Below are 13,438 nucleotides of genomic sequence, written 5' to 3'. Positions count from 1 at the left end.
GAGACGTAATATAGACACGTGTTTGATCACTTTAGCTGTTTGGTGTTGCATTTAAAACAGTTTCTGAAACTATCTTCCTCTCCCCTTTTAGTCCTTTTGATTTTTACATTTATACACCTACTATTTGTGACTCTTAACTTAATGAAAACATATAAATGAAGACATATAAGAGTCAAAACTAATTTTAAACTCCACTTTGATAATAACTTATCATTTGACCTGGGATAAGCTAGTTTTTAAATGTTAACTTCTTCATTTGTAACACTGGGATAATGAACTTGCTCTGCCAAATGCACAGGTTATTTTAGTATAGGTTTTTGTTTTAATTCATGTGATATTCAGTTCATAAAGCTAAAAGTAATAATGCCTTCCCATCAGTAAATATGCTTCCCTCAACCTACATTTTTTTATAAAGTGATTACTTTATGGTAATATTTGGTATATATGTGTGTACTTATATTTACATATACACATAAGCACATAAAAATTGTGGGATTTTGTTTTGTGTGTTTTACAAAAATGGGTATGCCATATCTATTCTTCTAATTCTTCTATCACTTACTTTTGTTTCACTGCACATTATATTTTTAAAATCCTTTCATTTCAGTACATAGAGACCAATCTCATTCTTTTTTTCTTTTTCTTTTTTTCTTTTCTTTTCTTTTTTTTTTTTTTTTTGAGACGGAATCTCGCTCTGTTACCCAGGCTGGAGTGCAGTGGCGCGATCTCGGTTCACTGCAAGCTCCGCCTCCCGGGTTCACGCCATTCTCCTGCCTCAGCCTCCCGAGTAGCTGGGACTACAGGCGCCTGCCACCACGCCCGGCTAATATTTTTTCTATTTTCAGTAGAGACGGGGTTTCACCGTGTTAGCCAGGATGGTCTCCATCTCCTGACCTTGTGATCCGCCCGCCTTGGCCTTCCGAAGTGCTGGGATTACAGGCGTGAGCCACCGCGCCCAGCTTTTCTTATTTATTTATTTATTTATTTATTTATTTAATGCTATAGCTATTTCCCAAGTTATGGTTGTACAATAATTTACTTAAGCTATTCCTTATTAGTGGACATTTAGGTTACATTGTATTATTCTCAGTTACAACTAATGAACATTTTTATATACATATTTGTCCACAGATGCACATTCTTTTGTAAGTCAGATTTCTAGAAATAGAACTACTTGGTGACATGTGAATTTACATACATAAATTTGATAGAGACAAATTAGTCTTCAAAAAACCATGTATCAATTTATACACCCACTAATAGTTTGCCCAATTCTTCACCCTCATCAAAACTAGAAACTTCTTGGAATACTCTGAAGAAGTAGTGATATTTCTTAGAGATGTCTGAACATTACTTTAGATTTGCTCATAAACAAGTAAGTTTATTTCTGTTTTAATTTTCTCATCAATAAAATGAGAAATTTGGACTAGATAGTATTTATTGGTTCAACAGATATTTGTTCATTGTTTACCTAATATGATGCTCTTTTTAAATCTTAACATTCTTTGAGTACTTTCAATTTTTAAAAACATTTTTGAGACAAAATTTTAAAATATTTATTATTTTTCTCAAAAAATTTTAAATATTTTCTGCTGCATGGCCCAGGCTGGATGGCAGTGGCGTGATCTCGGCTCACTGCAATGTCAGCTTCCTGGGTTCAAGAGATTCCCCTGCCTCTGCCTGGCTAATTTTTGTATTTTTAGTAGAGACCGGGTTTCTCCATGTTGGCCAGGCTGGTCTTGAACTCCTAGCCTCAAGTGATCCGCCTGCCTCTGCCTCCCAAATGCTGGGTGTGTAGGTGTGAGCCACTGCTCCTGGCCCTTCTGTGGGTATTTTCATTGCAAAATTGGCATCCTTTTTTTTTTACCACTGAGAGAAAGAAACTCATTCAGATGTATATTGAGTGAGAGAGAGATTATATTTATTTTCCTCTACTAGCATTTTGGATAGGGAATTAGAATAAGCAAAAGAAAGAAAGTAATTTTTGTTGTCATTGTTTTTGTTTGTTTTTCTATCAGGTTAGATGTGGAGATGTCTGTTATAATGCACAGTGATTTTAAAAATTTGAATACCAACTTTTCCATATTTCTTGGTGTGTGAAAGATCTATGATATAATTATTACGATTTTTTTCACTACTTTATCTGCAACCTATCATTTATTGGCAGATTGTAAGGTGCAGACCTCAGTTCTAAATTTGAAAAATATTCTTAAAAAATGATACGGTATTCTTATGCAGATTCATACTCTTCCTTCATTGCTTTGAAATCAGTATCTACAGGCCTGTGAGGAATATGCAAAATAACTCACACTCTCTCTCAAGAATATTTTTATAGTTAATGTAACAAGGCAATATTGTTTTTTGAATCTTGACTGACAAACTGTGGAGATGCTAATAGCCTACTAAGAAGGGAGAATTTCCCTGGTGACCAAGTGTGTGGTTTAAAATCAGCTTTAAGGTCCCTCAATGAATCATTGATCATGTCTTTATAAAACAGGTTGAATAAAACTTCATTAAATAAATGAATAAAGCAGGTGGTGATAAAGAATGGATTAAACAGAATCCCTTACCTCTCTGGCACAACTAGCAATATTATCATGTCATAGTCCATGGGTCACCAGGGATTCATCAGGTCAAACCTGATTAGTAGCTGCCAAAATATGGGCCTACTCTTTTTGTGTGTTTGTTTTTTGTTTTTTGATACGGAATCTCACTCAGTCACGCAGGCTGGAGTGCAATGACGTGATCTCGGTTTACTGCAACCTCCGCCTCCCGGGTTCAAGCGATTCTCCTGCCTCCGCCTCCTGAGTAGCTGGGATTACAGGCACGTCACCACGCCCGGTTATTTTTTGTATTTTTTTGGTAGAGACGGGGTTCCTTTTTTAGTAGAGATGGGGTCTCATGATGTTGGTCGGGCTGGTCACTCGTGACCTCGTGATCCATCTGCCTCGGCATTCCAAAGCTCTGGGATTACGGGCATGAGCCACTGCGCCGGGCCTGGCCCTACTTTTATTAACTGACTCTGAATGTCAATTTCAGGAGGGACTGTACAGATATTCGCTATGTTTTCCAGGGGAACTACAGAGGTTATTGCATTTTGGATTAAACGGTTATTTTACCTGTGGAGTATATACTTCATGGTATGGCCTGGTTAGTTCATTTAGAGTAGCTATCACCAAACCAATTAGGAATTAGGAATAAAAGAAAATTAGTTTTATTTTATTTTGTGTTGTGAAAATGTGTATGATTGTGGTCATTTAGAAGCCCAGATACTTTCTGATAATTCTATTTTTCTAGGTCTATTTTTTTTTTTTTCAAAAAGAAAATAAAAATTTTCTGAGAGCCTTTTTAAATACGTTAGATCATACATTGTAGCTGGTTAAAAGAATTGAAAAATCCTTAAAGTACAAAATTATTTTCCTGTGAAAATTAGGATCTAGGCTTATGATGAAGCCTTACTCTGTGAAGCAACAATTTTTGACTGATTTCTTCTGTGATTTACTATGAGATAGGAAAGGGCATTCTAGTTTAAGACCAACCCAGCTCTGACTCTACCTTTCCATCTATGGAAATCTTTCATTAGAAATAAGACAGTGTTTTAGAGCAGAAGTTTGGAAATATTGCCTTTAAAATCTACTTCTAAAAAACATAAGCCTCCAAATAAAAAAATGAATTTTCTGACATCTTCCCCAGACTTACTGAATCAGAATATAGGAGATGGGCCAGACATCTTTACTTTAAATCTTTCTGTTTAGCTTTTAGCTTCTACCTGGTCCTAGACACACAAATGTGTTCAATTATTCTCCTTTGGAAGAATTAATAACAGTGTATAGTTTGGCATTAGTTTCATTGAACCTGATTTTTTCCACAGTTTAGCATACTCTGTAAGTAATGCCTCTTCTTGGATGGTCTGTGAGCTTTATTTGTTTCACTTTAAGTGTACCCTGTTGATGATAGCTTTCTTAAAATATGTTACACAACCCAAAGTATTCGGTTTTTTAGTCACAATTTCATCATTAATAGGAATAAATATTGAATTTTAGAGCTAGAGGGTACCTCTAGAGAACATTTCATCAAGCCTCCTATCTTTAATTAAGTGGATGTCTAAAGCATGTAGAAGAGATTTCTTTTAAAATACTGACAAATAAACACTTAAGAAGCCCATTACACTGTTTTTATCCCTCTAATAGTCAATAATTCTTCCTCACATCCAACCTATATCAATTCTACTGTAACCAAAGTATTTCTCTCTTCTAGTTCAAACCTCCAAGTATATAACTGGAAACAGTGTAATAAAAACATTCCATTCAAATATTATCTAGTTAATGAACATGCTATGTTTTATGAACATAATTTGTCAAAATTTTGACAACAAAAATAGAAAAGAGGCAGCATAGAGGTATAAGTCTTTGAATAAAAATTGAAATAAAATTTTAAAAAATAAAATAAATATGCTTTAAAATGTGTTTAGCAATGGATTAGGGATTGCCCCAAGATACTTGTTACTCAGACAGCTGCTGGGTGAGAGAAGGGAAATTTTCTACTGGTATCTCATTTATCCCTAATGTTTGTCGTCAGAACCAGTGAGGCAATACTTCCATCGAAAATGTAGGTCATTTCCCTCCCAAATTTTCCTATATCTACTTGCACATCAATTTTTGTTTGTTTGACTTGCCAATTAGTGATGGAGATCTTTACAACACAAATAGAAAATTAAAACAAGAAGTCACTGTGATTAAGTTTCAGACAAGGAATAATCAGTCAGTCAATCAAATGGTGTGAATGACTTAAATTTTTTTTCTCTCATTCGACTGCTTAGAATAAAGTTTCTCAACTCTAGACTGAATATTGGAATCCTAAGAGCTTATTAAAGCTACCAAAGCTCCTAGAAAATCACGAACAATTTTGATTTAATAGGAACTAGGTGATTCTCAGGCATTGTTTTTTGTTGTTGTTGTTGTTGTTGTTTCCAAATGGTCTATATTCTGCTACTCAATATGGGGTCTGTAGATGAGTAGGAAGAGACATTATCTGGGAGCTTAATAGAAATGGGCTTATTAAACAGTCTTGGGTCCCACTGATACCAACTGAATGAAAAGTTTTACTTACAGAGGAATTCTAATATTCAAGTTTGAAAGACTCTTAGATGAGCTAATATACAACCCAGTTCAGAACCACTGGCTAGAGGAAATGAAGAGAATCAAAAGGCACTGAAGGAGAGAAGATATAGGAGATAAGAAAAGAGGAAGGAGATGGGGGAGGAAAAGGAAGTGTCAGAGTGTAAAAAGACACAAAGACTTTGCCTAAATTTATCCTTATTTCTATTGTTAATGGGCTAACAGAGATCTTTTGTCACTGTGATGTCAGTGCTCTCTTTTGCATTATTTATGAATATCTTTGTCTTTTTTGCTATTGTTGCTAGGAAGCAACAATAAATGTTTACTTAGTAAATTGCCAAGCCTCTTCGAGTAAAATAAATTTGTTCTATGGGAGTAACTTTAATCACAGTATTGGTTATCATTATATTGAAAGAAGTAATTAAGCCATAGTTCTTATTAGTTAGACACTGATAAGATTAAACTACTTAACAATTTTTTAATATTTTTTGACTTGATAGATATTTCCTCAGTAGTATTGGCTTACCACAAAATGTTTGATTCCTTAAATGTTAGCCATCTAATTCTCATGGATGTTTTGAATGAATTCACATTCCCCATGTCAAGTTTACTGACCCGAATATAAGGAGTTTAACGTCCCAGTTTTAAATTTTATATTAATCACATTTAGTGTATACCATCAATGAATAAGCTAGTTAAAACTGGACCCAAATATTTTAATGCACCCAGTGAAGCAATATAGAAAGGATACTAAATACAAGGAAAAAAATGTAATGAAATATTTGAGCAAGGGTGGTATTAATAAAAACCAAAGCAATTATAAGTTAATGTTCCTACAGAAGCTGACTTATCTCATTGATTTCAGGAATTGTTTTTTGCTTTGTGTCTCCATCATAATAAAATATGACTATAATTTTATGAGTTTATTCTCATTAAGTAATGCTTATTAATCCAAAAAATGCTACTAAATAAATTTAGTCTAAGATGCCCTTCCACTTGTCTTGCATGTAGCCTTGAATTGTACAAAGGGAATGTTTTCTTTCTTGATACAAGTCGCACATAATAATACAATGAAATACCTTTTAACGCCATCACTGTTTAGCGATTAAGCTTGTTGTCTTGTTCTTTTTGTCTACCTTTTATGTGTCCAGATGCTTCAGGCTGACTGAATTTTCATTTGGAATTAAGGGATGCAAAAATCTTGATGGTGAAAAGCCCTATATTAAATGTTGAATGTAATTTACTTTGAAATAAATCAATTATAGACTGATTTTGGATAATAAAAGCCATAATTCCCTTTTAACATGTTAAATAAAAGTTGTAGAAAGCATCTGCATTTGGATAATAATTTAGAGGAATTTTTTGCATGTTTCTGAAAGGGAATATAGTATCAGAAACCAGCATGTCATGAAAAAATATGAAATATTTGAATACTATGTGGAAAAAGCTGCTATTTTCAAAAATTTAAAGTTTTTTCAACACAAATGATTAAATAATTTAAAATATTTTAAAAGTTCCACAGTATAATAATTGCTATTGAATCTAAGATTGTACTGCATTGGATTATATTTGTATAATATTATTTTCATATTTAAATAGTGTACTCAATGAGAGAAATGATTTTAACATGAACATTTAATACATAATTTTAAACTAAATTCAGGGTTACTTGTCTTATTATTTTAATTATTTTCTACATTAATTTTCTCATTTGGCAGGAAAAGCCAAAGTAAATAAATAAAGAGAAACTGAAACATTTTGTCTAGTTACTTCAAATCACCATGGAGTTAAAAATAAAAAGTAACACTTAGACATCTGTCTATGATTAAAATATGATGTGACTTATAAGATTGTTGACTCCATGCTATTGTTTTCCAGCTGAGCAATAGCTGTCAAATAGAAGCAAATTGATAAACTGTCCTGTGATAACACTTTTCGAATCTAGTTATTTATTTATTTAACATATGTCTGCTATTTTAATTAGTGACTGTTGATGCATCGAAGCATTTTATTGAATTTGGAAGAGAAGAATTGTGTTTGAATTTATTCTGTATAAAACTGTCAATTAAAAGTGTTTTCTTTAAAAAAATTTTATTTATATTGTATGAATTACTAATTAGGACATCTAAACAAATATACCACTTGGTTAAAAGGTAGAAATATCAATATAAGCATAATGTATGACATGAAGAGTTCATGAAAGGATATAAATGTTTTGGGTATATATATGTGTATAATGTGTGTATCAAATATAAATAAAACTATGTAAATGCCAGTTACAAACATAGTAATACATCTAGAAACAAAATAAATGGAATAAATAAATTGTGAAGTATGTTAGATTGTAATTGATGCTGTAACAAAATACAGGAAGGAAGGAAGGCAGATGAAGGCAGAGAAAGGGAAAAAAGAAGATGAAGGTTCATGAGGAGTCAGTTGATTGGGAAAGATTCAGTATTAAACAGGGGCAGACTTCACTACAAAGGTGCGATTTGATCAAAGACTTTAAGTGAAGGGACAGCCCAAGAAGATTTGTTATGTAGAATTTTGTACCAGAATACTAATAGAAGAAATAATTTATTTTGAAGTTTAATGTAATGAAAATTGCAAATACAAAATATACCTTCACAAATCCAGATATAAAAACATGATTATTTTCCAAATCTTCTATAAGCTTATGGTAAAAAATAGCATGTAACCTTATTTTTACAAAATAAAAACATGACAGAGGGTGAGTCCAAGTGCCATTTTAGTTTAAACTCTATTTGATGTTTGTGTTGATTATACTACATAGAGAATAATTAGATCACATCAAATGGAAGAATATTCTTTATATTTCAATAGTGTGCATTATTTTATTAATATCACCATCAAATTCAATGGAAAAGGATCCAACTAAAAATATGCAATCATGAACTAATCAACAGTAGAAATTTAAGGAGCATTTAAATCTTAGTATTTTAATATTTGTCTCTTTATATTTCTTAGCAACCTACCTCTTTAACTCTATACACCTTTTTATCTCTCTGATAAATATATTAAGCCCCCAGGAGATAGTGCCATTGAGTTGGCAATACATGATTTACCTATTTACTTGAAGGGGATATTTACTTATATTGTGTATTAAGTACCAACCCTGTGTTTAATCACTGAAGATTAAAAATTAAGTAAGACATAAACTTCAATAAACCCATAGGTTAGTAGGGGTGAGGTGGAAGCAAATATGAAAAAAATACATTGTATAAGTACAGTAAAAATATCTAGGTTGATGAACACTGTTTATAGGGACCATGTAAAGCACTTTATACCTGTGTATTTATCTTCAATTCTATTAGATGGGTACTAACTCCATCTTTTAAAATGGTGAAGTAAAATACAGAATGGTTAAATAACTTGCCCATATCACATGGATATATTTTGGATTGGAGCCTAGATCTTCAGACTACATAGACTGCTGCATTGACTTAATCTTCTTGCTTGTTCAGAAGCAAGAGTGAGAAAATAACTCAGCTTGGAGCTGTGTCTGGAAAGGCTTTGGGCAAGTATTTCCTAGGCTGAGAGGCTAGGAAAGGGTTTCAACATGGAGAAATGCCTTGTGAAGAAGCAATGAGAATCACAACTGAATTGCAAGTGGTATTTCTATCTGGCTGTACGTGAGAAACAGAGTAATGTGATTCCTGGAAGGGCAGAGATGTGGTCAACTTATGGAGGGCTTTTGTCCCTTGCTTAAGGTTTAATTGTTTAGTACAGGGATGGTCATAAGTTTCACACTGTGAATTAACACTGATTTATAGGCGTTGTCTTACAGGTTCAAGCCATTACTTTTAGGGCATTGTGGAAGATTAACTGGAAGGCAAAGATGGGATCTGAGAAAACTTTTACAACACTATGTAATCATTCGAGATAGGCTTTTGAATAACGTTGGAATAGAGAGGAGGGAAAATGCTGAATAATATTTAGAAAACAATTCCTAATACTTGGCAATTTTATTAGGTATGAGAAGTGATGATAAGAGGATAGGAGACAGAAAATGCATTGCAAATTGCTAGCGAGCTACTGGATATATGGTGCTTCCATTAATTAAGATAAGGGAATGTAGAAGAGAAGTACACTCAGTAGTGGGTGTGGGAAGAAGAGTTATGTTCTGTTTTGTACACCTTGCTATCAAAATGGGGACTTCTGCAGACGGCTGCAAATGGATGCTGTAGCTCCATAGAGAACTCAATTCTAGATCTGAAAGTCAGTTACTGATAGATAGTATGCTAAGTAGAAGATGAATGACTTTTATACAGGAATGAGCCCATAGTCCCCCCAAAATTGTCAAGAACAAGTCTGGGGAATGCTAATGTTTATGAGGCAGAATCTTGATAAGGCAGCAACAAAGAAAGCTTAGAAGAGCTGTTTAAAAATGTAGGAAGAAACAAGGCTGAAGTGGAAATACAGAAACCATGAAGTGATATACTATACATATCCTGTAAAATTCATACCTTAAATACTCTAAAAATATTTTTGAAATAAGTGAGATAAGCAGAATTGTGTCTCTTATTACCATAATGTTGATGGATAACCTTTAGCATTGCTTTTAGTAAAGTATACCATGATATGATGCTGTCAGCTTGGATTGAAGTATGTAATAAGAAAGATCAATGATACTTTTTATTGTGTTTACTGTGAATGGTTTTCTTTCCTTCCTTCTTTCTTTCCTTCCTTCCTTTCCCTTCCCTTCCTTCTTTCCTGATGTAAAATATTATGTGAATTAACTAAACATTTATATATCCCTTTCTGCATTGACTACTAAAAGTCTTAGACCCATTTCTGGGGCCACCTTCTGTTAGGACCTTACTATACACATTGTATGAATTGACTTCACCTTTCCTAGCCTGCCAAATATCTCATTTAGTTTTATCAATTTTCCTTTATTTTTAATTTTAGAGACAGAGACCTACTGTGCTGCCCAACCTGGAGTGCAGTGACTATTCACAGTGCAGTCATAGCCCACTGCATCCTTGAACTACTGGCCTCAAGTAATCCTCCTGCTCAGCCTCCCAAGTAGTTGGGATTACGGGCACACTCCACTGCTTCATATTGGATTCTTTCTTGTTAAGTGGTATAATCGTCATAAAGCATTGTAATTATTTGCTGAAACAAGAAAGAATATAAACATGAAATAATTGTATATTAATTTTGGAGATTTTTGTATAACAATTTTGATCTAGTTGCAAACCTCATTCATTAAATGTTTGTTGAACTGAGTCAAAGATAGGGTGAGAAACTGTCACTCCAGAACTCAGCTTATGAGTTTCTCTTGGTGGCAGACTTTGATCATGGTCCTATCCCTGTCTTCTGCAGTGACAAGGACGGTGTGTGCAGAACAATGTGACGGCAGATGTTACGGGCCTTACGTCAGTGACTGCTGCCATCGAGAATGTGCTGGAGGCTGCTCAGGACCTAAGGACACAGACTGCTTTGTATGTCTTCAGTTTCTCTCTTTTATTATCCTGCTCTCCTTTTGAATCTTTGTTTTATTACAGTAAGATCAACTTTAGCCACTTTAGGATTAAGAAAAATGCTCTGCCCTCCTCGAAGTCATTCCCTCACTAGGTTGGCTTTTGATTAACTAGAATTGTTCTCTTCTGCTAAATGAATTGTATCTTTCTGATATAATTTATATTACAAATGAGATTCATTGGAGAACATATTGAGATATCTTTCTATAATCTAATAGCATCCTTTCCCAGTAATGAAGTGATTACCTGTTTATGTGGTTGCATCATTGAGTTCTGTGAGTGGGAGCAATTGCGTTTTATTTCTTGAATATAAATTTCAAGACTACAGAAGATACATTTATGGGTTTCAGTATTTTCTAGTTTATATTTTTAAAGGGAATATTATTTTAAAAGTTTAAGATTTATAAACAGTTTGTTAGGGACAGTTTTTAATTATATTTTGATATCATATTCCTGACACAGTACTCTTTGTCTTTGACATACATTTCAGCAATTCTGAGTTGTATTTAACTCAATTTCATATACCTAGAACACTGGCTTAATTTTAAAGCTAAAAATCATAAAAACACACAAATGTTTATATAGTTGAAAATGAACACAGAATTTTTTTTCTCTCAAATATCCAGCAAACAAACATATGTAGTAGAATTGAGCTTTTTTTAAAAAAGAAAAAAAAGAAAGACACTTAATTCCAGCAATGAGCAAACTATATATTAAAGCTCTTATGATATAGACAGTAATTTCTTAGTTTTCTTAATACCATAAGGAATATAATCTTCTACACTCATCCTATAGTGAAACAAAAATATGTATTGCAGAAGTGGATAGGGAGGGAGAAGAAAAGGAAATAAAAATGTTACAAATTTAAAGAAGATACTCAACAAGTCTTGAACTGAGAACCTTCCTCTGTCTTTCATCAGACATAGGATGGAAGCTTGATTCTGAAGACATTGAACACTGCAGGTGGTTCATTAACAATTCCATAACAATAACAACAAACAAACAGCAATAGCAAAAACTCTAACTTAGAAGTTTTGCACTGCAATTTTTTTCATGGTTCCATTATCATGATAAGCACGGTGCTGAGTGAGCTTCATATTATCATTTCATTACTTTTATGGAACGGTCCAGTGATTCCACTTTGGCTTTTGGTACAGAATGTTCAAGAATGCCAGACTAAGGCCTTGGTATAAGTTACATTGTTTTGTATGCTGTTGCAAAGCTAAATTTGTTTTATTCCTCTGGCTTATATTCCTTTGTTCCCAAGCAATCTGTGTACAACATTGCATAAAATATGTTAGTAAAGCAATTATAAGGACACATGAAGTTTTATAGCCATAAATTAAAACTTACTGAGTTTTCTAGATTGGTTTTTAATAGATTCTTCCTAGAATGTGTCATCTTAGTGAATAATGTATCATCAGTAAGTCTTGTTCTGATTATGCATCTAGTAGACCATCATCAGGGGATTGTCATGTTTATGATAAAGTGCTTGCTAAAACAACAATTGATGAAGCAAATGTTTTGAGGAAACAGAATAAATTAATGCTTATTAATAACCATATGTACTATTTATGATTAAATGTAAATCATAGCTTGAGTTTATGTTAGCTTGCTTTCCAAGGCCTTAATTATTCCTAAAAAGGCTTAATTTCTCAATTAAAAGAATTAGTTCATCCACAATTTTGTTAATCACATATTTATATGTACTTATACCTATATTCTGTTTTTATATCAAATACCCACCTCTCAGGTGATAAAATGGTTTTTAATTCTTCCCAAATGAATTTGCAAATATTAATAAATTAAGTTATTAATATAAATATATGAGTCAGCAGAAATGAACTGTCTTCTACATGGTGGCTTTTACTAAATGGAGTGGCATTAGGAAAAAAGCCATACTAGAAATGACATCATATTGTTTAATTACAGGCTGACTATAGTTCATTACCTCTTTACATTTTGGCATTACATGCACCGTATTTGTATTTGTCTAGTCACCAACTAGAGCCTTTTCTTTAAGTCCAGTATAAATCAGCATCACAATGTTTTCTTACAGGACAATGGTGATAATTGCACTTTACATGTCACTTGGGACATGGAACTCTTTAAAATACCAGCCCAAGTGAACATCTAGCCTGTAGAATTAGGGACTTGGTTGTCAGTGCTATACTTTAAGACTAAATATAAATGCTTTGAATAAGTGTGAACTAAAATAATTTTTCACTATTAGCTAACTTTAAACCAATTCTCAGTTTAGAAATTACTGGATACATGCTAAGCACTTTAAGCTTCAGTAGCCATAAATGGCCTATTTACTGACACTGGAAAAAAGAGTTTTATGAAATTTTAGAAACACACATGACTCTTAAATTATCAAATTTTGTAGTATTTGTGGAATTATTATAGGAAACAACCTTCTCATGTTTTGGCAGTGTTTCATTAACAAGTATTATGAAGTTTATTTGTAAATGAAAGTAGTATTTGCTGTGTTGCAGGCCTGCATGAATTTCAATGACAGTGGAGCATGTGTTACTCAGTGTCCCCAAACCTTTGTCTACAATCCAACCACTTTTCAACTGGAGCACAATTTCAATGCGAAGTACACATATGGAGCTTTCTGTGTCAAGAAATGTCCACGTAAGTAACAGAATAAGAATAACCAAATTAATTGGGTCATTATTTGAAATCAAAGGAATTTTATGTAAGTTTATTTTAATTTGAAACTTGTAAGAATATTGTAAGTACTTTGGGCATAGGTACTATTGTCCCCATTTTATAAATAAAGAAATTACTCAAAATTTAAAGTTATTG

At 33.0% G+C, this 13,438-nt stretch overlaps 1 protein-coding gene across 10 annotated transcripts in view; it reads left to right on the top strand.

The window, feature by feature from the left end:
• The window catches only part of ERBB4 (erb-b2 receptor tyrosine kinase 4), a 1,175,572-nt gene that overhangs the window by 816,809 nt on the left and 345,325 nt on the right, over positions 1-13,438 (top strand). For all 10 annotated transcript variants that reach the window (XM_021924408.2, XM_021924406.2, XM_021924405.2 and 7 more), the window contains 2 exons: positions 10,467-10,585; positions 13,123-13,264. In XM_021924408.2, coding sequence (XP_021780100.2) covers positions 10,467-10,585; positions 13,123-13,264 — 261 coding nt within the window. The remainder of the gene's footprint in view (positions 1-10,466; positions 10,586-13,122; positions 13,265-13,438) is intronic.

This window comes from Papio anubis, chromosome 10, assembly GCF_008728515.1.
Source record: "Papio anubis isolate 15944 chromosome 10, Panubis1.0, whole genome shotgun sequence".
Taxonomy (NCBI): domain Eukaryota; kingdom Metazoa; phylum Chordata; class Mammalia; order Primates; family Cercopithecidae; genus Papio; species Papio anubis.
This window is presented reverse-complemented; position numbering and strand designations above follow the sequence as displayed.